At 41.4% G+C, this 27,013-nt stretch overlaps 1 protein-coding gene across 1 annotated transcript in view; it reads right to left on the reverse strand.

The window, feature by feature from the left end:
• Positions 1-27,013, reverse strand: part of AFG2A (AFG2 AAA ATPase homolog A) — a 161,287-nt gene that overhangs the window by 132,714 nt on the left and 1,560 nt on the right. The window contains 8 exon segments of the mRNA XM_036382982.2: positions 3,368-3,577; positions 7,739-7,893; positions 19,383-19,638; positions 20,756-20,879; positions 21,535-21,591; positions 22,255-22,384; positions 24,456-25,070; positions 25,890-25,948. Coding sequence (XP_036238875.2) covers positions 3,368-3,577; positions 7,739-7,893; positions 19,383-19,638; positions 20,756-20,879; positions 21,535-21,591; positions 22,255-22,384; positions 24,456-25,070; positions 25,890-25,948 — 1,606 coding nt within the window.

The raw sequence follows: 27,013 nt of genomic DNA on the forward strand, positions 1-27,013 counted from the left end.
CAGAAACTGAAAATTATATCCCCATCATATTCATACAGGATAGGTCCAATAACTGAATATAAGGGGTTTTTCTTACTAGCACAAAAAATGCTTAAAACACATTTCAGAAGAAAATTAAAAATTTTGGTACAAGCACAAGAAGATTGTGAAAGACAAAGTGCAGAGAAGGCTGACTGAAACAAGCAGTCAGTCAGATCAGAAGCTGTTGATAAGTCAAGACTGATGTTCAATCCTGCAGAATGAAAAAATTATCCTAATCCATTCCTTCGCGCAGTCTTACACTCACTTGTATCCATGAGTGCAAAACATGGAAAAATCTCCAAGCAGCTGAGAACAATTCAGTTGCCTTTTCTGTAATAGAAATTTGGAGGGGGGAATAATCCAGATGACCACTAAAACCCTGAAAAGCCTCAATGCTACAAGAGATTTAGAAAAAGGGGTTGGCAGGAAGGAGCAGGAAGAGCCATCCCCTGGAAAGTAGCTGACAACCTCCCCTACCAGTAAATTTAGCAGATACATTGTATTAGAGACAAAGAAAGTCTAGAGAAGGAACAAAAATAAACTATTCCCCCTAGGAATTATATGCAAGATTGCTTTGTAAAACAAACCAACCAACAAGCTGCTTTGCTCTGGAAAAGCAAAAGGTCACCAATCTTGGTGTAAATACAGCTATAAAAAGTTTTTGGCAAAGTATCAAAGAGCATGTTTACAAAAAGGCTACATTCATTGTAACACTAACCATTCAAACCTCACAATAGATTTCAGGAGAGAACAGGATGCAAGGTCAAACATCTGTTATCACGTTATTTTCTTCAGCTCCTCTGCCCAGAAATGACATGGAGACTCAGCCCATCTCCCAAACCCCACGAGAGGCCAGTCAGACATGGGCCAGAGGCTGCCTTGCGACAGCTCCCCATGCCCAAGACAGATGGAAAGGTCGCATTTGAACAGTTTGCTCACAACCCAGCTGAAACGTCTCACTGAACAGTCAGCTGTCCAAACTGCACAGACACATCTGGCAAACAAAGCCTGCCTGGAGGCAGGCTGGGGCAATACCTGCTGCACTGAAGCAGGACAGCCAGCTCAGACAAGGACAGCACATCCAGCACTGATGGGAGGGAGCTGGGACTTACTGTGCTCGTGGCTCTTAAATGCACTGTGCAGACACAATAGGTCCAGCCTTCCAAAAATCACCGAACCAAGCAAGCACTGCATGTGACAGAACCCATCTCCTCTCAGGCTCCACAGCCAAAGGGAGAGGCAGCATCCAGAGCTGTGCCTCCTGCCTGCAGCCCCTGCTCCAGAAGGGCCCAAGAACCTCTGCCCTCTGCACTATCCCAAAAGAGTATCCTACAAGCTGTACAGCAGACACTTTTCAACAGAATTACTTACTCCAGAGAGAATGGAAGGAAAATGCAAGTCTGAAAAGTAAATCATCAAGAATTGCACTTTTGTTTCAAAATGCCTGATGTCGGTTCCAGGGATGGATATCCAAGACATAATGTAGAGAAGGGGAAAATTAATAGGGCTATAAGCAAGAAAAGAAAAATCCCCTCTCAAAAACACCCCAACAAAACAAACCAAAACCCCACATACTCATCTTCGGATTTATTGCAGGAACACTTGCAGTGGAAATTAATTCATGCCTGTTGCGCTTGAAAAAGTGCTACAGATGATGTTTAACACATTTAGTACATGATAGATGTTGCCTTTTTCTGTCCAGGAAACAAATGTGAAGTTAGAGAAAGTGGTCTATGTTCCCTTCCTGGAGTCAACATGTCCAAGGTTGGACATGCTCCAGAGATGTGCTTCTTGAAACATCTGTACATTGAATATTTGACCAATTCCAGGCCAGGGGATTTAAACCAACTGGGAATCACAGGCAATTTCCTAGAGCCAGACACTTGTGCAGCTTGTCAATGATGGGCAATGTTGCACGTGCAGAACTGCACCATGGAAAAACGCTGCATTACTGTACACTGCAGCTTTGGATACCTCCTGGTCAGCATGAGCCACCCTTCACTCTCAGACAATTAACTGCATCAGTAAAACTATCTGATGGTGCCATGATTGAGGGATACAAGACAGCAACAACACCCATTTTCAACTGATTTTCTTTTTTCCAGACTGCTACCTTCTTCCCCCACCCTCCCAGGCACCAGTGCTTAGGGTGAGACAAAGAGGAATGTTTTCTTTTAAGCAGAGGCAGAGGAAAAGGTTACCTTGTTTACCAGTAACTCTGGAGCACAAAGAACTACTTTGTGTTTATGGAAGAGGCAGTAAAGGTAGTGTTTCTTAAGGGCTGAGGTTTCCAAGGCTGCCCTTGTTGATGTGACTGTGACCCAGAGGGCTGCCTGTAATCCCAGGGAGCCCGGGCAGAGAAGGGCTGCTGGCTTCAGGGTCAACACAACTGCCTCTGCTCCCAGAGAGGATCCACAGCGTGCCTGAAAGGACGGGAGGAGGAGGAAGCTGTGTGCAAACTAACACAGGAGGCTTTGTGAGTCAAGAGATGGTCAACAGAGAAGGGGACGTGATCTTACTGCTGAGGAGGAGATACTTTCAAAATACTTAAACAAATGTTTTTTCTTGCACTTCATTAACATTCTGACACAGCTGCAAGACTACCCCATGTGGAATCACTCTGCTATCTTTTTTTTTTCTTTCCTATGCAGTGAAGCTCAGTATTATTATTAAATAACTTCCATTCATGTGTTTTCCATACAACCCACAGTGATCAATTACACTGATTCATAGGCAACGAAATCCAAAATTTTTCTATACTAAGTGTTCCTTAACGCTGAGAGAATATCCTATTTATACAAGAGTATTCAAGATATAACTGATTTTTCAAGCTTTCTGAAAACTGATGGAAGTAGAACTATTTCCCCAGGAAAAAAGGCAAACAGGACAAGAAAAAATCTGTAATGAAACACGAACAGTGAGATAAAGAAAGTGACCTTCCTGAGGAATGAAAAGGAATGTAAGAGATTAGATGACATTTCCATGCATGCAAGTAATTACTACAGTAACAGCAGCTATCCACTATCCAGAGTCACCTTTCATTTACATTGCTTTAATTGCAGTATAAATATTGTTGCCACTTCTGGAAAGACTTTAGACAATGCCAATATTTAAGACCTCACTCCACAGCTTACCCATCTATCCCATATCTGTGCTATGACAAAATAAATAACAATTCTTTTAACAGCATACAAGAAAACACAAACTTACTTGATATTCACAAGGCGTTAGCAGGAGCATATACAGGGAACAGAAACATTATGAGCCACTGGATTTCAACACTGGAAACTGGTAAACTATCAGTTGTTATGGAGGAGTTAAGAAAATGTGAGTGTGAATGGCCTACCTTCACTGCCAAGAAGTTGAGGCCACTTTCATGAGCCAAAGCTTTTGCTATCATGGTTTTTGAGCACCCAGGAGGTCCGTAAAGCAGGACACCCTTGGGAGGCTGGATCCCCATTCGGATGAAGGACTCTGGATGTTTGAGAGGCCATTCCACTGCTTGCTTCAACTTCAGCTTGACGTCTTCTAGTCCTCCTATGTCTGACCAAGATACCTGCAGAACAGAGCATTTGTGCTGAATTCAGATCATGGAGCAGAACTATTAAAAAAGTAAACAAAACAAAAATGCTCTGTAGAATGTGTACTGGTTCTTTAATGAAGTTGTTTTCAATGAGTCACTTCTTCAAAAAGCCTTTATTAAACAAGAAGCACAAGACAGGCTTGTCAGGAATACATAAAGGCATGTGTTATGTCCTACCAAAAAATCAGACAGACCTAAAACCTGCCACACCTCTTCCTACATGGCAGTCAACAAGCCTGAGACTTTTCTCCACATCCTCCCAGCCTGCTCTTCCTCTGGTCACCATCCACTCCCATTCACTTCAAATATTAAAGATGTCAAGGCACACCTAAATCAAAAGATCTTCTGCCTTAAAACACTCTTCCAGAAATTTGTTCAACGTAAATCATCCTTCAGCTCTGGAAAGTGAGTTACATGTGAAAAGCAAGCAGAGTGTTGCTGAGAGGTAAGGTATTGCCTTTCCCCCAAGCTGAAACCTGGAGTCACCCTTGGTTTGTCCTTATTTTCCCCTGATGCCAGGGCAAGGAGTGGAAACTAGAAGTAGACAGTCCTTGAGAAAGTTAATTCAGTCTGCTATTGAAGTGGATAAAAAAAGCATTTGGATGTGGTGCAAACACTTTTATTTAAGACCAAGCAAACTTCAAATCAAATAAAATTCCTCTTAGATTGTCAGATTTCAACATAAAAGAAAACTACAAAGAGAGCAGAGAGCAAACAGCAAACATAACAAAAGTTTGTGTTTACAAGTCAGATATGAAATAGTGTGGCCATTCATAGTCACATAGTGACTTTAATGTCATTTAAAAAGATGTATTACCTACCCCTACAGCTCTTGCTTCTATGTAGAAGCTTTGTAACTACACAGAACTAAATCTGACACTCTTAGACAACTTTTTCTGAGGGCAGAAGACAAAATAAGCTTGTTCTCCTTTTTTCAGTATCAATCCTTACTCATACCTGGCAAAGTATGGACTAGTCATCATGTCTTTTTATCTAGACAAAGATTTTGACAAACACGTACAAGAGCATCTTGAAATTAATTAGGCCATCATGAATTCCCTCTAAGTTTCAGCAACAGAAGGCAAGATCTATAAGCAGTACTTTATATGCACATAAAAAGTCAGGGAGAAAACACTTAAATGTTACTTGTACTCTCTTAAATATTTAGTCATTTACCCTCTGCAAATATTCAGTCTTCTGAATATCAGTCTGACATCATTCAAGTGATTTTTCAGACCCACTACAAGTGACAGAATTGTACAGAAAAGTGAAGTGAGGTCACCTTACATGAAGGTTGTTTTCAGCAATCTGGAGACTTATTCTGACTTTGCCTAGAATTTAAATTCTGACAGCACAAGGTGAGGAACTGGTGCAGCAATAGTATTAAAAGCAAAACCGGCTAATAAACCACTACCTTCACAATCTGGTGAATTCTAAACAGAACAAACTTGTCTTCATTTCAAAAGGAGAGAGATAAGTGTAGGGGGGACAAGGGAGGGGAGAGAGGTTGGGGAACAGTCCAGCAGCAATAGTTACACTGCTCTCACCTGCACAGGAACTCAAAGGAGAGGTCTTGCAACACCAGCAATGAGGTGTGATGTTCTGTCACTCTGGAAATGGCTTTAGATATTAGCCTTGGGGCTGGGCTCACACATACAAAACCAGCTCTCTGCTACACCAACATTTCATTACTGCTGCAATCTTTAGCTCTCCCCAGGTCAACAGAGCTCAGAGTGTGATGCAGAGCAGCAGCTCCCCAGAGGTTATTAAGCACCAGTAATAAAGAAATAAAGCAGACAGGCAAAGGATGTCTTATCCAGAATCTTTTGCCTGCAAAGACACAAATCTGAGTGTTGAATTACACTAAAGGGAGTAAAAAAAAGGCAAGCAAAACCCACAGCACTCTGAAAAAAATTTCATAAAGATCCACAGGAGAGGGAGGAACAGTAACTGCAGTGCAACTCTCCAAAGAACTGCAGTATTAACTTCCTGATTTATAATGTGCATCCTCTTTCTCCTAAATTCTTGCTCTACAAAAGGCAGCCTTCTAAAAAGGTTGTAACACACAGCAAAGTTCAAGAATGGCTCTTTAAAATGGAAGGCAAGATGCTACACAGAACTAGGCAGCAAGGATTTTACATTTGCCTTGGTGACAGCCAACACAATTCAGACACAAGAGAAAGGAATTGTGGCTTTATTCAGAAGTTACTTTGAACTCTTGTCATTTGATTGGCACATGGCTACTGCAAAGCAATGAAATATCAAAGAGCCCCACCATCTAAAAAATGAAGCTGAAAATCAAAAAAATCTCATGTATGTCAATAGTTTTACTTGTAAGGAACTACATGGGCCAAAGGCCCATCCACATCAAGGGGGATGCCAAGTGAGTACTGTATCTGCAATAAATACCTAAAAAACTGATTATTATTAATGTAGTTCAAATTCCTGTCTTCTCTTTGGGAAAAAAAAAAAAAAATCTCACATCTTATAATTTATTTAGTGTTCGAAGTTATTTTTAGCAAGAATTTTTTAAATTACAGCATTCACAGAATATTTTGAGATGGAATGGACTCCAAAGATCATCTAGTTCCAAACTCCCTCCCTTTGGTAAGTGATATGAGAGGACACAAAATCTGTTGCACCCAAATTACTTTAGAATCTACTTTAAACTCAGCCCAGGCAGCAAGCAGATGGCTTGAAATTTACCCTACATCTTCAGAGAATATGCATTGCTTTGTTAAAATGCAGGTCCTGTCAGCACAAAAATAATCTCCACTATGCTGTTAATAAAGGAATGAATTCCAGTAGTACCCCAATAACTCAGTGGATGTTTAACAAAGAAAACCAAGCGACAATCAAGGAAAACAATCACTAGGAGGATGGTTTAGTGGACAAGAGGAGCCTGAGGAGTAGGTTGACCAGGACTGAGAGCAGATTTCCTGCAGTACCTCAGCTCCTTGCTTCTACCTGCCTGTGCTGTGCTGTTGGGCAGCATTCCACCTGGCTCCAAAGGGACTGGAGTGCCTGAGAGGCACAGCAAAGGAATAACAACCAACCTGAGCCCACGAGCCAGCAGCACAACAAGCAAGGCAAGAATCAGTAACTCTGGCTCTCAGCAGAGCCACTTAGCCTTGAGGATATTGGTGCCATGACACCATTTCCAGGAAAAGCTATTTGAGGCCAGCCCAGGCAATTCCACCCTGCACAGCATGGGCTCTTAGCAAGCCAAGTGTGACATCCGAGCTGGCTGCGTGCAGCATCCGGTTCATGGATTTTATTTCCCATTCCTATAAGTTTGGGAATAAGGGTCTACAGTTGTGCAATCTAATTCCCAAATGACTCATTTTCATGCAATGAAACATAAATGTTTTCTTCCAGGGCTTGGGAAGCTGCTGAGGAACATCAACACAACTGCTCACAGAATTGGGATTTAGTCAGATTAAAGAGAAAATTCTTTTGCTCAATCTTCTTAACACAGATCAGAGCTGCCTTAAACCAGGTCAGTTCCCCAGCCCAGTTTATGCTGGGTCTGCTCCTGAACTACTATAATATGTAATTAAGAGGGCAGTGACCATGGTAAAGATGAACCTGGCACCACCAAATTAACTGTTCATATAATGAGAGTCACCTGACAAGTGACTGTTTGGCAGTCATAATCAGCCTACAGCATTAATTCTGCCTTCATATAAAACCATATAATACCACCCAAGACATTTAGGCCACATTTACATAAAAATCAGAGCAATCAAACTGTTCACAGCTTTGTTTCAACACACTTCGGTTACAAATGCTAACAGTTGGGTTCTGCTTTAGTTTGTGTCTGCTTCCCAAAAGGCTCCAGCTTCCATGGCTGTTCCAGACCTTCCTTGAGCATGCATCTGAAGATTTGTACCCCATTAATCCACTCAGCATAAAAAACCAGAGATCAGGAGATACGACCCTGCACTCCCAAACTCTTCCTGGAGCATTAGGAACCGTTCTGCAAATGGTTCTTCACAATTATAAATAAATAAACAAACACCCAAACAGAAAGATGATGCATAACATTCACCAGTAACCTGAGGCTTCCACTCCATGAAACTCCTCTCTTTATTCCCTGACAATGCTGCCACAGCAGTGCACAAAACAACTTACTTTTGGCACATCAATTGCCACCTCCCTCATGGCGCTGGGCCTGACATCCTTCATCCCCTGCAGGAAGTCATTGAAGGCAATCATCACTGACCCAGCCACGGCGGCGTCCCACAGGCCGGGCCTCTTCCCCAGCGCTCTCCGCAGCGCGCGCAAACCTAGCGGAACAAGGAAACATGGAAAGAGGTAGGCTTCCTCCTGCTTCTCAGGAGCACAGTGTCCCACACACAAACATACTGCAGCACTGGGAAGGAAGTGATGCCCCAAAGTGTCTCAGTGCTGGGCCTGAACTACGTCAAAAAACACGCAAGACATTTCTGAAAAGAGAGCACAAAAACAGGGGATTTAACAACCACAGATAGAATATAAATTGTATCTGTTCCAAAAGACAGAATGAAACAGCCTTGTTCCCCTTTTCCCAGAGGTGAAACTCTCCAAATGTCCATACATTGATGTGAACACATTTCTAAACCACAGAGGAAGCAGGACAATGAACATTCAAGGACATGCTAAATCAGCTCACAAGAAATCCACAACCTCACCCACCTCTCTATTATCAGGACAGTATCTTCAAAACTTTTTAAAAAAACCTGATGAGATTGCTTTAACTTCCACTGGAACCATATTTTCCCATATAATAAGATGTCAGACACCTGCATTTTTCTTGATATGGAACAAACATTCCCTGTGACACTCAATAGCTCTTTGTTCCCTTCAGCAATTACACTTTTCAAAAGCAGGCAGAGCTTTTACCCACTCTTTTGTTTGGACAAATCACTCACATACAGCATCTATAAATCTTGATACTAATTCCTAGTTCCCTCCTATAAATCAATCCCTCAGAAGCCACACAAGTCCCACCTACTCACACATCAATACATCAATATTCCTCAGGCAGGGCCGAGAGCTCCCACTGGCAGCTCCCAGGCATTCCCAAGACAGCAACTGAAGCTCCTGTTGTGTAAGATGCCCAAAAGCAGGATTGTTTCCTCTCTATAATTATCCCTTTTAAGGCCTAATATAATTTAGAGTTTTATTGCTTCTGTTTCCAAACCTGTCCAGTGACTGAAAATGTTAAACTTTTTTTTTTTTTTGGTATATTATTACGTGATGAGTATAATTTTATGTGCAGGTACACACACATCCAGATACGCCAGTATCTGTTGCCATGTGTTCCAAAACAAATGCAGCACTTCATACCACACCAGCTCACCTTTCATGACCATAAAAAGACAAACATTTGTTAAGTCTCTTCTATATTTAACCAAACAAAACATCAATTAGTGCTACATGAAAGGACAATAAAAGGGATAAGCCGTTTCTGAAAATAGACGTGGTTTTAACTTTCAGCAGATTGTTGTCTTTTTTTTTCTGCAGAGGCACTGGTAGATGCAGACATGCAAAGTTTCTGACAATGACAGGAATTCTGCATTTCCTACAATATATACAATGTGTGAAGAGATATAATACGTCCCCTGTGAAGCAGTACAGCTGGTGTCTCTCCATAAAGTGCCAATTATGGCAGAGTCGGAGCACCTGCATCCAATACGCAGGCTCTTAATACAATAACAGAAAGGAAAAAAGTTTGTATTTCAGGTTTCCCCTTGCACAGAACATCCAAAACTAATAAGATATATAAATAAAAACATTCCATGAGGCCAAGGAGAAAAATGAAAATCTGGTCACCAGAGGACAAGTATAAAATGTAACTGACTCATTTTAACAACTCAGGCAAATTTCTCACCCACTTCTTCCTTCCTCCAAAGAAGTTCATTTTAAGCAAAGAAAAACCAAAACAAACAACTGAGATGAGACAGCACAGATTCACCCCGCCCCCAGATTTAAAATTTATATCCAAACAAATAACAAACTCAACGTACTATTCCAGTGTCATTGCAGCTAAGACTTTGTGGGGTGGGAGTGGGCATTGGGGTCCAGTCTTCTAATTTCTTTCAGGGCAGTCAATTCACACGGGAATCTCAGTTTAAAAAAATGCAAGTAAATAACATCACACAAAATTAAGGCACAGAGAAAGAAAGTAAATGATGAAGATATCCACTTATTTCTATAACTACTCCACCAAGTACTCATTTGAGGCATTTAAAATATGTCATGGTTATTTTTTTTTTCCCTGACATGAGTAAGTCTTAAAACCAAGCACGTTTATTTTAAAAATTGAGAGAGAACACCAAATAAAAATTCCCAAGGAGACCACTGCTCTTAAGATTTGTTACAGCCAGTGCTTACGAGGAGTACGAGTGAAATTTCAGTCCTCAGCAGTGGGTTTGAAAGGCAACAGCCTTGATCCAGAACAGGAATAAAGAGGTCACAGCTTTCCAAACAAAGCCGGAATTCATTTCAGCATGTGCACGCACACGCCACTGCACAGGTCAGCATTTAATTGAAACAATGTTTTACATTAAAACAATAATAAAAAACAGATTGAAAAAGAAAGCATGATTCTTCCTGTTTCCTCCTGTTATCATAATCATTCTTTCCTGCACTTCAGACTGACCTCTAACAAGAGGGGTGGGGGAGGGAGCCTCAGTAACAGGAGAAGGATACAGCCAGTGGCTTGCCAGAGGCAGGAAAACACATCCTTTTCTCGAGATGCTGAAAGATGGACTTAATGTAAGGAAATGCAGGGTAGGATGCAAACCCTGCTGCCAGAAGCAGTGCAGAGGCAAAAGAGATGGAATCTTACAGCAAAGCCACGTTCACCGCTACACAAGTTATAATGCAGATACAGACAGGAACACCTCGGAAAACATCAGGCACCTGGGTGTCTTCCACATGGGAATGTTCTGGGTTGACCACAATGTCATTGCTGTGAACTGGCTCTGAGCACAGCACTTGTTTCAGCTCTGCTTGCTGTTTTTTCAGATGTTACTCCATTCTTCAGGGTTAATGAGTTCCAATAACCCCTTTGGCAGTGCCTGGGCGGGCTCAGAAGTGGGAGAGTGGGTTTTCCCTGTTTTATTCCAGACCTTCATGAGGGGAGGAAGGACTCAAGTGCTGAAGGGTCAGAGGCACTTTACACAGGCACAAGATATCTATTTTGAGCAAAGGGACAGTGAACAACACCGATCCTCAGTGAAGTGGCAATGGAAAACCCCGGTTTAAACAAAAAAATTAAATAAAATAAAAAGGAAAAGGGGAAAAAAAAAGAGCAGCATAATAAGGCATGCATGATTACAAACAATGGAAAATAAACAGTTTGTTCCAGCCCAGCAACTGTGTGCTCTACCTCACCAACTCATCCTGTCTGTCTAGAACAGAGGAAACCAAGTGGACAAAGGGGAAAAGCCCAGCAGAACGCCCTGTCCTGGTACAGATGATCCTTCTTTGGTACCAGGCTATGCACAAGGTCAACAGCATTGTCTGCCTGTAAGATTTTCTTGCTCATAGCTTGGCTAAGTTTTGGCACATTAGGTCATAATAACAAATAGCTGAACCTAAAAATAGATCCCACGACACTGCTATTATTTGTCAGAGTCTGTGTATAATTACACAGCACTGTAAATAATAGGAAGCAGCCACTCAGAATGACCAACATATATACTTTAGGTTTCCAAAACAGAATATATACACACCACTTGAGGAAATAAACTGAGCCCAACAAAATGGTTAATCATGCATCTTTTGCTACCCATCAGCTATTCCTTTTGCAAATCCATCCTGTCTGGACTTACTTCACCAGAATCCCAACACCAGGATTTTTAAGTAGCTTCAAAGAAATTGTTATCTTCTTGTAAGATTGTTTACAAGAGTAGATGTTTCTTCTTTCTCTGCTGATCTGGCATTTCCCTCCCAAATTCTTCTGGCCAAACCCAGAAGACACACACCATTTCTCCCTGTCAGATCCAACGTGATCCTCTACCCCGTGGCTGGCAGTGGAATGCTCAAGAGAGGGGCACGGATGGGTAAGACCCCCTCTTTCTTATGGCACTGGAGGGGGCATCTTCCTCTACTTCCAGATCTTTACATACTACACTTCAAAATTTAACAGGTTTATGCATAGAAAAAGCACTTCATATAACTTAAAGTCAGTTTAAATATGTATTTTAAACTTTTTTTTAATTTAACCCGTACATAAAACTGCATTAGGGAAAAAAAGTCAGGAAGCAAAAACCTTGACTTTTTGCTCTCAAAACCATATTCTGCAATCCGTCTTTAGCTGCCAGAGCTATATGGGGAAAATTCCTGAAGAACTTTCATGCACTGTTTGCACAGGAAAGATAATGCCCTTAAATCCCTTGTAACCATAACATTGCAAGTTCACTGGGCTAACCTGAGCACTAACCTACTGCAGGGATTATATCCACGATTTATAGTCCTTCCTGAAGAGCCCTGACATTTGCTGGAACATGTCTGTGGAGCTGCTGAGAGGTGTGACAGGGGAGGGCAAGGAAGGAAGGAAGGAGGAACTGCATTTTCAGAACTTCTTTCGTAGAGGAAACGGTTTATTCACAGATCAGGCACACACACACGTCATTTATCCCGGCACTGTGACAACAGAGGGAAACAAGGAACACCAGACTGCCTGTTCCTAGCCTGCTCCCAGACATAACTGTACCTAAGGGTGGGCACACGTGTGTGAGGAGAAAAATAAGCAGTGCCAGGCTACCAGAACAGCAAGGGCAGAGAGACAATAAGCAACAGCTAATGGCTAACTGCCCAGTCTAATTGTAATTAGGAATGTTGGCAAGGGATACAGCTAAAAATTAAAGGCAGGAGACTTATGAAAACTTTGCCTGAAAATGTTTAAGTTGTATCCCCCAATAGTAACCAATCGTTCCACATACAAATGCCTACTAACTGCATTGCCACACATGCATAACATAATTTCTTTCATACCACTCAAGCTGCAGAAGCAAGAACAGAACATGGTGACATCTGCCAAGAAGGTTAATTTAAAATATTAAATAAAATAATTTAAATATTAAAATAAAAAATAATCCCTATTTCCTATTTATATAAATATCAGAAGGCAGAACGGGATCTGCTTTAAACAGATTATTAAGCACTCAACCCACAACTGTGTGCATGAAGTCAGCAATCCCATCATCCAATCAGCTGCAGATTTCAGATAAACACACACTTAAAATTAGTTATGATGAAAACCAAAAGTTCACATGCCCTGACTGCAGTGAGTGCAATGTTCCTCGTGCAAAACCAAAAATCAAGTACCGTTACAAAACAAACAAAAAAAATGAGCAAAGATTTTCTTTAAGAAAAAAATAACTCCGAAAACCAACAGAGCGTGCACCGGCATTGCTGTAGATGTAGCCAGTTCTGCAGAAAAGCCATCATTCCAAGCTTCTGCTGGAAGAAACAATCCTAAAATCCATGTTACAGAGGCCAAAAAAGCCACACTGCTTTGCCACGTGTGTGTGTGCAAGCAAGGGCCCATTTGCTCCTAAGCTGCTCAGGCAATTGCATTGGTTTAGAAACACCCTGTGCTTCAGGGACCCGACTTAAACACCACAGAACACAGCACCAACTTCACACTCTTAACACTGATCATGGGCATTAGATTTTCTTGCTCTCCTTACACCATAAATTAGAGTGATGGAGCACAGTGCCAGAAAGCTCAGTTGTCCCAGTCCAAAAATTCATTTGTATCTTGACTTTTATATCATGTCTGTGCTTTTCGGTGCATTTCAAAATCCAATATTCTGCCCTTTCTGCAAAAATTTCATAACATTTTTTTTCATATTGACCATCTGACTAGATATGTTATTAATATTCCCCAAACTCCCACATTTTCTACATGACCTTTTCACAAAAAGGCAAGCAGCCTTTCCCACCTCATTTTTAATGTCACATGGGAAACAGTACTCAGTTAGATAATGCAATAGCAGATTGTTTGCAACAGCATAGCTTCAATATTTGTCCCTGCTACTAATAAATAAATAACAACAGAGACTTGGTATTTTCAGTCTCTATTCCATAAGGGAATAAAATAATTATAGCATGTCAAACAGATTGGAAAGGGGAAGCACTGCAACTGCAGTCAGTTAATTAGAAAGCAAACCAAAAACTACCCTGCAAAACAAACAATCCCATTGCCTTGGTCATCAACTGCCTGTGTCAAAATCTGCATTTTCAACAGCACCTCAAGCCCACATTGCTACATTTAGCAGTACAATCCAAGAAAAACATCTACATTTGCTGCACACCCCCAGCAGAACCCGGGTCCAGACAGTGCTGGGAAAGGTTCAGAATCTTTATGGCTTCAAGAAAGGCAGGATCTCCTTGATGCCCTAACACTGGGCTGTTTGATCAGGGCAGTGCCTGAGCTGAAAGGAAGAGCTCGATGGGAGATAGGAGGCTGGGAAGGCAGGGACTGAAGGCAGCGTTTGTCTGGCCGAAAGAGCAGTCAGGGGCTGCTCCTCGGGGTGCACAGAGCCGCACTGTTAATCACATTAGCCCACACGGCTCATGTTTCCTGCAGGTGGCCAGGCTACCACAACTGCAGGAGCTGGGGGGGGGGGGGGGAAAGCCACACAGGTCTAACAAAGAGACATTCCTGGGCTTCAGGGGAATTCTCTTCCCCACCAATGACAGGGAAAACCAGAAAAATCCTAGCAGACAGACCTTCGGTTGATGATTGATTATTAATTCTTACTTTTAATGCAGGTGGACTGCAGAAAATCTTTTTTTGGGGGGTAGAAGAAACAGCAGGAAGTTTCTCAGCTCCAACAAAAAGCTAAGTACAGTACGCTCCTAAATAAATAATAAATCACACCTTTACAGATCTAATAACGACATAAAATCATTATGGATTAAACAGCATAAAGCCTCACCACCCTGGATTATTCACCAGAATGCAGGGATAATGAAATGGGCAAATGAACAGCACAGACAAGATCTCCAAACAACAGGACTCAAAGTTATGAGCACGAGACTCACAACTGTTGACCAACAATTGACTCTGTTGACCATTATCACATGCCTAGGAAAGTGCCTTCACAGATTCAGCAGAGTAATGCTGATTCGTACTGGTCAAAAATCCATCTCAACCTCTTATTTCTCAAAGATTCTTTTGTAACAGAGAGCTCAAGCCAGTAAACCATTCTAATCCTAAAGGCTAAACAGGGTGATACCTTTTTTAGGCAATTAAAGAACTTATGATGCAAAACAAAGTCACCAGTGCCTCTTTCACAGAAGTCTCAAAGTCTCAGTGGTTGCAGCATCCTTACTGGAAGCAAATCAATGTTCTTGCCAGAGTGACCACTATTTAAACAAAGCCATTTGTTCTTCCTCTCCTCATGATGCTATCTTATCACAGCCCAAGTGTTTTATATCAGCACACTGAAATGATGTGTAATGAACAAGGATGTTCAAGATAAATTCTGAGAGTCACAAAGCAAATACTTCCTTTCTCTGTAAACAATATGACTGAACCCACTCGTTGAAGAAATCAAGCTATATTTATATTCACCCTCTTGAAATGCTACAGGCAGCCATAGAAGGATAAGTTTATAATAAATTGCTATATTTGGAAGCCTTTGTTGCTAAGCATCTTCTAACATTCAGTACAGTTTATACCATTCATGTCCCTGCTACATAATTAACATTTCATATGTTTTGGTTCTTTTAAAAAAGAAGTACAGTGCTTATCTTCACCAATAAATTAAAACCATTATAGTTTTTTAGGTAATTAATAAAAGACCACGTGGCAAATTAAATAAAGGAGAAGCATCAAGATCTCAAGGTCATACAAACACTGATATTATATGCCAGGATATGGCAGTCTATCTTCTATATACTCCTCTGCTTGAGATAAAACAATTCAGAAGGCAGCTGTTCACACTAAAAACCAGTCTACTAAATAATTGAGGATACAGTAGACCTCTCCCAACCTAAAGAATATGACTTTCTCAGCTACACACATAAATCAGCCCTTTTTTTGTCAGGAATTCTGTGTGTGAATCCCTTGGATGGTACTCAGGTCCTCAGGAGTCTACCAAGAGGAGCCCAGTGCAAGCTGATGTCCCCAGGATGTGGCCCAGTGCCCAGCATGGAATCTGCAGGTTTATCACATTTGGCTGTTACCTTCTGTGGAAATCTCAAGTATCTTGCTAGGCAGCAGAGAATCACAGCAAGTCCTAATTTCTCCAGTGTAGCCACTACAAATATTGTAACCTTGAACATGCAGATATCCCATAAAAATCAGTTTTGGGGTTTCATTTTGGTGAAAGGCTAGAACTGTATCTTTAGTGTATCTTCTTTATAAAAATAAAACCACTCTTAGCTGATTATTATAAGCATCTCCATATAAAGGTGTCATGAGTTTTGGTCACAATACCCTGTTTGGGAAAGTCCAGATCACACTGCACAGATTCTCCAAGTTTCTTGTCCCTTCTTCCTCTTCCTGCCCATCCCAGCATACATCACACCACAGTTCTGCACACACCATAGTCAGAGAGGCCTAGAAACATCCAACACAAAATGGACATTACAGGCCCCCAAAAGTTCTTTAAAATTCTCATGAAATGTAGAGTTGCTGAACAGAACATGAAACTTGACTGTCTGACCCCAGCAGTACTACTAAGCAAATCTTGCACTGGAGAACAAACAACTTCTGCCAAAAAAACAGTTGGAATATGTTTAATTCTACAATGGTTATTTACTTTCCATTAACAAATGGTCTTCAGAATTATATAGAAGGCAAACATCAAAGCTTTTGTAATGAAGTATCTTAGGAAACCTGACTAGAGATGCAAAAGCCCTACAAATACTACATTTACCATGTTACTAATTACTACTCTCTTGGTTTATATAAGCAGTATATACACAATACATGTGTTAAAAAAACAGAGTTGAAGTAGAAAGATAAGGAAAGATGAGTCCTCTGGAAAATGATCTAAACTTTGTATTAAGAATATAAACATATTTAGCTTGCAAACTTGCAGTATTTCCAGCCCCCAACCTAAGGATATAAACGGGGTATGCAGGACTCGAGAGTCTCCCACAGACCACAAGAGAAGTACAATCAGCAAGCAACAGTAATCCTGTGCCAAAAACTGAACATGTATTCCTGAGTTCTGAAATCCTTTTTCTAAGCTGGTTTCCACATTTCCCCTGTACTTAGTCATACATCAAGTCTGAATGTAGCACAAATAACCTTAACATTTGTGAAAGAATTCTTAACTCAGATGTTGTCTTAGTACCAAGCATTTTGGACATTTAGAAATGTGCATTAGATGTCCTACCTACATGTTTACACCATGTTTTATGATGTAATAGACATATATATGAAATGTTATGTTCAATTCTAAGGCCTACATCACCAAAAATGTTATTGACAAACTGGAGGCAGTTCAGAGAAAAATCAACACAATTTCTCGGAAGGCAGGAAGGACTTATTTATGAGGAAAGATTAAAAGAGCTAAATATTTATAGTTTGGCTCAGTAATGAATGAGGAGGTAGGGGACATGAGAACAGCCTAGAGATATCTGAAGGGTGTAAACACTAAGGAGGGAGAGCAAACGTGTTATACAAGGATGTAAATAGAAATAATGGGATAAAACTAAACAAGGGAAGCTTAGGCTGAATATCAGAGAGCATTCCTGGACAGCAAGCTAGCTTGGCCCACAGCAGAGTTTCTGAAGTGAAGCAATAGGAGCCCATGCATCTTGGAACAACACAAAAGACAAGACAAAACATTGGAAAATTTGCCATACGAAGGAATCATGCTCTGCTGAGGAGAAACAGTATATTATAAAAGTATTTGCTAAGTTTAACTCCAGTGAAAGCAGTAATGTTTTACAAGGTGTTGAAAATGTAATATAAAAAACAGATAAAGAGCTTACCTGGAAAAAAAAAAAAGAAAGAAAAAAATTCTCCAAGTAAGAACGTTCCTTAATGATAAGCAACCTAAATTCAGTTTATGTAACAGCTCGACTGACTCATGCTTGTGCAACTTCTTGAGGAGGAAAGCTTCACGTGGGCTGCAAGGAGTTAACGGCGCTGGACTGTATTTTGCCCAGCAGAGGTCACCCCACCGTAACAAACGCCAGGGAAATCTGACAGCACGGATTCAAACTCGAAGAAAGAAGTGCAGCAGGAAGGAGACATCCTCGTCCCCTCATTCCCACCACTGGCTTTGGATGCAAAGCTCCTGGAAAACACCATGTCCTGCAAGCAGTCACAGGTAAGATGCCTGAAGGTTTTTGTCTATGCAATGCTCAACCTGCACAACATTCCAGATTTATTTTCTAAGAGGTCCTCAAGAAGTGGGTAAATATCATCTATTTGCAGCTGGATTATGAATCCCTCTGCACATGCATAAGTAAAAACCTCAGCTGGGTCATGTTTGGAATTGAAACCACAACACTTCTCACTGAGAACTTGAGATTACATTAGTTAAGTGTTTACTAGTTGAGCACTCAGACACAGGCAGACTGACAGGCTTCCAAAAATACAGGGGAAGGAAAATAAAAAGGAACTTTATCTTTTTTATTAACAAGTATATACAAGCAGGAAAAAAATTATGTTTTCTAACTAAAAACAGCACTTAAAACACAACTGAAGCCAAGAGGAAAGCTCTAGAAAACAAATAATCTCATATATTTTTTTCTTCTTGATCCATAAAAACTCCACAAATTTCTCTGTGAGAACTATCCCTTAAAAATTCTGCAGGCTGGCAAGCAAAGACTTGGCTGTTCCAGGTGCCATCACCCCTAATAAAACATCTGTCATCTTCACAGTCGGTTCCGATGCACGAATTATCCGTGCTCTGTGCCACTGCCAGAGGAAGCTGTCCCGGTGCCAAAGGAAATAAAAGCAACCAGCACATGCAGCAAACTTATTTGTGAACTACAAGGGAGCAAATATGTGTAAGCAGGGCTGGACAGTTGGATTTTGACTCAGCTGTTTTCAAGGGCTGCTCATGGGCAGATTGCAGTTCCAAGGCTCAAACTGTGCAGACGCACTCTGGCAGAGCCCAGGAACTGATAGAGCATACTTGCAATATTTCATCCAATGAAAACAGAAGTGAAGCATTCCCTGGAACATACTGAACCTTGGCATGGATAATTCTCCAGGGCTACGCCTGTTCCCAAGGCTGAGGGCCACATTCCAGCCCCCAGCTCACAGTGTGCTCTGCAGCTCTCTCAGCTCTGCTGCACAGCCTGAGCCAGGTGCACCCAGCGCCCTCGCCCCTGCCAGGAGCTCCTCATCTGCAGGAAAATGGAATACAGGCACAAAATATGGAAGGGAGACACAGGAAACACCCCTGAGGCCCACTGCCTCCACATCCTGGGAACAAGGACCTGCAGGACAAGCTGTGCAGCAAGAGTGACTTAGGATTTTTGTGTGCAAGGGGTTGTCTAGAGAGTATAAAAACTCTTAGTTAACTCCCAAAACCATCAGTTTACTGAGAGCAAGCTAAGATCCTAGAAATGGCACAGGGGATTCCCCAGGGTTACTGATCTTAACACCACACGTTAAAAGTTATTCATATTCAAAGAATTTTTCCCATCTGCCTGGGAAGAGCTTGGCTGTGCTTTCTTTGGCACAAAAATTAATAAACCTTCAGTGTTTCAAAAGCTATTAGCACAGACTGTGGATTGTTTTTGCTTTAATAAGGAGACTAACAGTAAAATAACACCCTAAATAAGATAAACAAAGCCTTACCTGCTTCCTTGCACAAGGCTGCCAGGTCTGCACCCACATAACCATGTGCACTGTCAGCCAGATGTGCCAGCTGCTCTGCTGTGAGCGAATGGGGAACTTTCTTGAGAAGCTTCTGGAGTATGTCCAGACGGTCCTGGGCATTGGGAATTCCAATTTCTATCTCCTTATCGAAACGCCCCGGCCGGCGCAGCGCTGCGTCCAGGGCGTGGGGGCGATTGGTGGCCCCAAGGACCAACAGCTGCCCTTCACTGCCTTCCTGAAGGCATCAAACAACACAAAATATTACTCCTAAAACACAATGGAATGTCAAACAGATAATACAAGAGGCACTCCCACTTTAATCCCCAAGAATCTGCTTTCCTAAATCAGGAAATTAAGAACCAAGGAGAGAAAAAGAAGTGCTTGAGCTAAAATGCAGCGTTGGCAGGAGAACAAAACAGGATCAGCAGACCTTGAATAAACACTGTTGGGAAACAAATCAGTTCAGGTGTCAAACCCAAGAGAGACAGGAGGTTATAAAGCTTCCTCTAAGTCCAGCAGGAAAAGCAAGGTCAAAAATCCTAACCAATTTCCTCAAGCTCTGCTTTTTCACTTTTACAGTGAGGCTCCATCAGTTAGGAGGTCTCCTGTAATGTCATTCTCTTCTTGTGAATGAAGCACTCTTTCCAGGAAGAATATCCATCAGCCTTTGCCACCAGAAAATATGTTCTGCCTGTGAACAATTCCAGGCTGGGCAACTCAAACTGCCATGCAGGAAAATAATGAGAAACTTGCAGATTACATAAACAGAAGAAATTCATTTTCATACTCTGGGCAGAGTTGTTTCATCTTTCCTGCTAATAATCATAAAACAATAGATGAGAGATTGCCAGACTTTATGGGCTTAATCCATAATTTACTCAAATCAATTAAATTTACTGTTTCTTTATTAGGCTTTTGTTTATGTCCTACATACTGCTCTGGCACTCCTGAAATAGCTGCTGTTGCCTTTAATCATGTAGCCTACACATCACCAGAAGTATTCTGATGACTTTGATTTCAGAGCAATTAAAAATAAGTAGTTCAGTTAAATGATGGGCTATCACTGAAATTTCAGTTTGATCTCCAAAACTACAAGAGGGCAGAAGGCAAAGGAAAGGCAGTGAATGGAAGAAACCTTCTTTCTTTTAAAGGAACAGTCTTCAGGAGACATTCCTCTCCTACATCCTCTGCTTAGCATCCAAAAAACCATTAGATTATTCTACAAAGCCTCACCTAAGTCTGTTTCATTTCCCCACAAGTGATACATCTCAAATTGGCTTCACTGTAGAAGCAATACTATTTTGTTTAGTGAGTTCCCATGTACATTAATTGTCCCATTAGATTCAACTTACTGAGCCAATGCCATCCATTAATGTCAGCAGTGAAGCCACAACTCTCTTTTCCACTTCATTCTGAGCCCCTTCTCTCTTCGGACAGAGTGCATCCAACTCATCTATAAATATAATGGAGGGGCAACTGAGGGGGAAAAATAAAGGGAAAAAATGTTAAGGTGTTCAGGAAGATTTAAAACACTACGGCACTGGAAAGCTGTTGATGGAAAATATCCAGTTCTACAAAAACTAACAAGCATCCCACTCAGAGAGAAAACTAAAATTAATACTATATTAGACAATTAATACCTTCAGTATGCACTAATCTTTTGCTAATGTACAATGAGCACCAGTCACATGAAGTCTAAAGTCTGCCTTAGCCAGGTCTTACAAATTTGGCCACCCTACTCCAGAGGAATGCAATATCCAGTACCAACACCAACTCATCTAGAGCTGGCCTCCAAAGATAAAAAACTAGAGGAAAATCTGGATCCTGGTGAAACTCTGGCTCATGCTTCCATCTGTTGAAATAAGCACATGATGCACTAACGACACAGGCTGAGCGATTTGCCACCATCCCTAACATCCCCTAAAAAGGGCAGTGTCCAAAAAGATTTAAGAGGCATCCTAAAATGTGACTGCTTTCCTCCTAGCTAAGCTCAACATAAACAAATTTCTTTTCTTTTAAAAAGCACTGGAAGAAAAAAAGTCACAATTGAAAGCTTCTTGGAAACATTTTTCTTTTAAGAACACTAAGGCTGGAACCAATACCACGAATAAATTTCTCCAAAGGAACATACCAGAGAGAAGCCTCAGCGAATATCTGACGTAACCTCGACTCAGACTCCCCATAAAACCTGTGAGAATTAAAATATTTTAATAAAAATCTTGCAGTTTTTGTCTTTTCCAGGCAACCTGGAAAATTACTGCTTGTGAGTTACAAAAAGCCGTAGCTCACACCTTCAAAGTCCTGAAGTCCAGGCAAATCTACAATTATCTTTATTTCCTCAAGGACCAGAAATTAAGGTGAAATAGGGCAAAGGCAAAGTTAGAATTATTACAGATAAAGGGAACTGCTTCTTTTCTGGGTTGGAAACAATTTTACCTGTATTTTTCTACCTACAACCTACAAAAAATTACCTACAAAAAATTTACCTACAAAAAATTACTTATCTGGAGACTTAAGTCTGTGGAGTGTCACCTTGATTGAAAATACATTTTAACAAGTTCATCTTCTAATTGCAGAAGTGACCTACAGGCAACTGCAGATGCAGTTTTAATCCCATCTTTTAATTCAGTCCACACCTTACACAAATTTCCTGGCCAAGTCCAATAAACATCTTTTAATACAAAAAATGTAAGCCCTACTTGAAAGAACCCTTTCCCACTTGTTTCTGACTCTTTTGGGCAGGTAACCCACAGCAAATACTACATCTCTCCAGAATGGATGGAGTGATGCCAGGGTACCTTTTGGGCTACTATATTTACAGAATTAATGCAAATAAAGTGGGTGCACTTACTTGCTTATGATTTCAGGGCCGTTAATGACAGTAACGTGAGCGCCAACCTCGTTAGCGACGGCCTTGGCAATCATGGTCTTCCCAGTTCCTGGAGGGCCATAGAGCAGCACTCCCCGAGGAGGAGGGATCCCTTGGGACAAGCACATGCAGGCAAACAGAGTAAAGAAGTTACTGGTGATAAATGCCAGGCCCAGCCTGCACTTGCACACTTCACTGTCCCTGTTACTACCAGTAATAGCCTGACCCCAGCATTAGTTCGTTTAACAGACATGTCATCATGATGAATTAGGCTTTCAGGGAAAAGATCGCTCTTAAATGGGACATACATACACATTTTGTATTTTTAAAGTCCAAAAGATTCTGTTTAAAAAGCACCTATTTAAATCACTATATTTTTCAGCAGTTCTTTATAACCTTCCCTGTGTTTTCTCAAGAAAATTACTCAGTTGAGTACCTAACATCCATGAATCCCCTTTAAGTTTTCCACGATTCTTACAGTGTCATTATATCAAATTTCCCTCATCAGAAAACCACTTCTCTTTAACACTCCAAGAAAGTTCTAGAGATACTGTAAGGCTTGATTTAGGAATGTTTGCAAGATGATGAAAAACACACATTAAAAGGATGAATCTGCCTATTTAATGGCACATGCCAAGAGCCAAAGAGACAGAAACATAAGGGACTTTGGAAGAACAAGGTACTGCTGTGTACAATTGAAGCTGGACAGAAAATACAGGTAAACTGCATGAAACACAACTGTGATCCCACGTAAAGAGCACACCAAAGAAAGCTTAAGACCAGCAAAGCCAAATTAAATGGCCACAAAAGCCAAAAACAAAAGTTGAAGAATTAGAAAGCAAAAAGACAAGCATTTGACAAAGGCTGATCCCAGCACAAAAGACACTGGTGAAACACAACCAAAGAAACATCAGGTGGGACTGGGAATCAGACAGGGAAGGATGCCTCAAGGGCAGGCCACATGCCCAAATCTTAGAAACTAATACACTGGAAAAGGGAAAAAATTATCTGCCTTCTGACAAAGGATAAAAAATAAAAGCATCCCCCTACAGACAGGCTCCTTCACACCAGCCCATTAAAGCACGTGCTGCTCCCTCCTGTGGTGTTTCTGGCACTGGCAATAAACGGGGCTGTGGAACCACAGGCTCACCTCAGCTCCAGCCTCACTGCCCAGGAGCAGACAAGGACTCCCAACGTTTGGATGGGGGCTAAAGGATTGTAACTGCTGAGAAAACATCCTCATCCATCATGGGATTAGTAGAGAATCTGCTCAAGCTTCAGGGATTAGGTATGAAGAACACTCATGCTGAAGCAAACCCTGTGGTGATGCTGGGGTTGGACCAAGTTGAGCTGGACCACTCATGATGGAGATGCCTCACAGCACCCCACTGACACCTGTGGATCATGGCCAGGAAACAGCCACCTGTGTGCTATGGAAACTGTCCCCACTGAAATCACCTCCCCTGTGTGTGGGGAAAGAGGTCATAGAGAGAAATAAAGGACCTCCAAGACAAGAGAGTAAATAAGTATTTATAGGTAAAAGAGCCCTGTCTCACAGCAATGCACAACTCAACAAGGTACACAGCCATTTGTGATAAATGCACAGCACAGTCACAAAAATCCTCCAAGTTTTTATATATATTACCTACAACTTTATATATGGCAACAGTAAATGTATCTGGTATTCCACCCTGCAATTCCATGCTGAACACATGAGCAGTTTGAGTAAACAGCCTCAAAAGACCTCCTTGAAATTTTGCAGGAACACACAGGGATAAAAAAAGCAGAAGAATTAATCTGAGTTCTCCTCCATTTAAAAGATATGATCAACTGAGTCTACCAACACAAAATCTTACGACAACACAAACAACTGCTCCTTTCAAGTGTCCAAGTACAGAAATCTTTCCTATTTGCTATAAATTCTGCTCATGCACGCCTGAACTTCGGTGCAGACACGCATTTCTTCCCTGCTCAACTGGTTTTCACAAGGCTAACCAGAACATCTCCACAGTATCCACACAATGTAATTATAAAGCAGTTTGACATCATTTGGACACACGAGTTTACCAGATCAGTTACATAAAATTCGGTGCATAATCCTGGAGTAATTAGTGTTTAAAAATAAATAAAAGTCATGTTAAAGAAGGAAGTTAATGAAGAAAGCCAACTCTCAGGCATCATACCATAGCTCTTGAACAGTTCAGGTTGCTTCAAGGGCAGTTCAACAGTTTCTCTAATAGTTCTGAGCTGGCTGCCTAAGCCTCCTATCATGTCATAGGTGACCCGGGACTGACACTCGCCATCCTCTGCTGCACTGGTCCTTGGCTCAATAAAATTGATTTTAGTTCTTGAAGAAATGAAGTAAAAACAATCTGCATTGCTCACTGCTCCAATTCTGCCAGTGAGTGGCAGTCCCTCAGTGCTGCCTTCCCCAGGCAGCTCCAGATCCTGGGTGAGGCCTGCACCATCTCCCCTGCTGGCTCCGTCTCCGTGCCCGGGGTCTGGAGCGCTGGGTGTGACTGGAGAGCCTGGATCCACGGCTTTGCTCGGGGTGCTCATGGAGGCAACCCCTGGACTGTCACCAATGTCCATCCTGCCCAGCTGCAAGGACAAGTCTAAGGCACTGCTCTCCAAATCAGACCTCTCAAGGTCTGGCTCATGGGAATCGCTGGGAATGGCGCTGCCCTGGGCAATCAGCTCCGCGCCGTCAGTCCCCTTCACTTTCATCACCACGATGTTGCAAAGTTTGCCATAGTAAGTGAAAGCCAAGAGGTTTCCTGGCAGGACTATTTTCCCATCTGTGAGAAGATTAAAGAAGAGAAAAAGACAAAGATGATGCTATTTCAATCTACTTTGGCAGCAACTAACACTCAAGATATTCTTGCATCAGAAGAATTCTTTATCAGGAAGCTTAGAAAGCGCTATAAATTAACAAAACAAAAGGCAATTACGAGGTAATTTCAGGTTCTTTGAATGATCTTTTTGTGCATAAGCAGACTCTACATATGATACTGACAAATGTTTATCCAGTAATCTCCCCGCATTTAAACTCATGATGAATTTCACCTTTTTAAATTTCATACAAAGAGAGGATTTTGGAATTAGTATTGTAATAAGTAAAACCTTTGTATTCACTACCTTCAATAACTTACCTTGCTTTTTTTGCCTTCCTTATGTACACCTACCACCCAATGAAGAGCAACTTTACTTATTTACTACCAACACAAAAAAAAATGGGATTCAGAGATTGGAATTTCAAGTTAATGTTGTTATTAATGTGCAGCAGTGCCCTCTTTCCCTCACAGTGCAAGTAAACTCTGGAGTGCACCACAGCAGTATCAGCCTGGAGGCTGTCAATGGGTGCTGAACACTCCCAACTTGAGGCAGCAATACCAGTAAGGGACAGGAGAAATGGAACCACAACTAATGCAAATTAGATATCTGCAGCATGACATAATCAGCTAGCCCAAGACAGATCCCTGAACAAAGTGTGAACAAAGTAACTTGCCCCTATTTTGCCACAAGCCCTTGATTAAGAACATAAAAGGAAAATCCCTGCTCTTGTATCCAGAACCACAAAAATTGAACAGTCAAAAGAGAAGCAGTAAAACTCATACCAAGGTTTCTCAGCAGACAAACAGACATTTCCTCAGCATTAACAGTGGCATCTTTGTCCCTGTGGTAGGAAGGGAAAAAACTGATTTTCCAAGCACTTAAAACCAAAACCACAGTCCACAGCACCTCACAGTCTTCATATCATATGGACTTAACCCTGAAGGTATTAGACACAGAGTAACAAAAGTGTACCTATTTAAGCTAGTTTTGTCAAACAAAATGGTGTAACTAACAAAATCCTATGTTGTATTTATCATTTCTTAGGATCACCAATAGACAATGGAAGCATCTTAATCACTGCTACAGGTACTGAATTGAGAAGAATTTAGATCAGGCAGGTCTCTTTCAGCCTTGCAAACACACATACACAACTTTTATTGACTAAAGCAATGCCTTGAGCACTTGCACACCCACTACCAAAACACTCCGATTAATTAGCTGACTCAGAGCCAAGACTCACTTCATGCCCATTTTGCAGACGGAGCTCCCAAACTTCCGCGAGCACTCGCACACCTGCAGGCTGAAAAGCTGCAGCACCGAGGGCATTGACAGCAGACGCTGCTGCTGCTGCTGCTGCAACTCCAAGCGTGAACAACGGGGGGAGCCCCAAGCCCGCCAATGAAAGCCGCTGCTCGATCTTAGCCGTCAAAAAAGCAGCTTGATGGAAAACGGGTGTATTAAGTTAATTTGGAGGACACCTCTTAATAGATCAGAGCCTTTCCTGATGAGTAAACACGTAGTTAACTATACGTTGTTGGGGTCTGATTCTTTGAAGTGGAGGAAAAGCTAAATTATGCATACGAGCACTACCCAGAGGTGTTTAATTTTCAGAGAATGAACTACACCTGTAAAGCATCTAGAAACCTAGGAATTACTTGAGCAATGGGACTTCAGTGTATTCTTTTAGTAATTTATGTTCTTGCTTCTTACATGAAACTATGGCTCTCTGGACATCAGGAGGAATTTCTTCGTGGAAAAAAAACTGCAAACGACTGCCTGGGAATGGGGATGTTTATTCACATCACAGTTACACTTACAAAAGTAACTGTAAAATAACTTTATTTAGGAAATAACTATAATCAGACTCTACAACGACCCAAATGCCCACTCTGTGAAATGATAAGAG

The sequence above is a fragment of the Molothrus ater genome, chromosome 4 (genome assembly GCF_012460135.2).
Source record: "Molothrus ater isolate BHLD 08-10-18 breed brown headed cowbird chromosome 4, BPBGC_Mater_1.1, whole genome shotgun sequence".
Lineage (NCBI taxonomy): Eukaryota > Metazoa > Chordata > Aves > Passeriformes > Icteridae > Molothrus > Molothrus ater.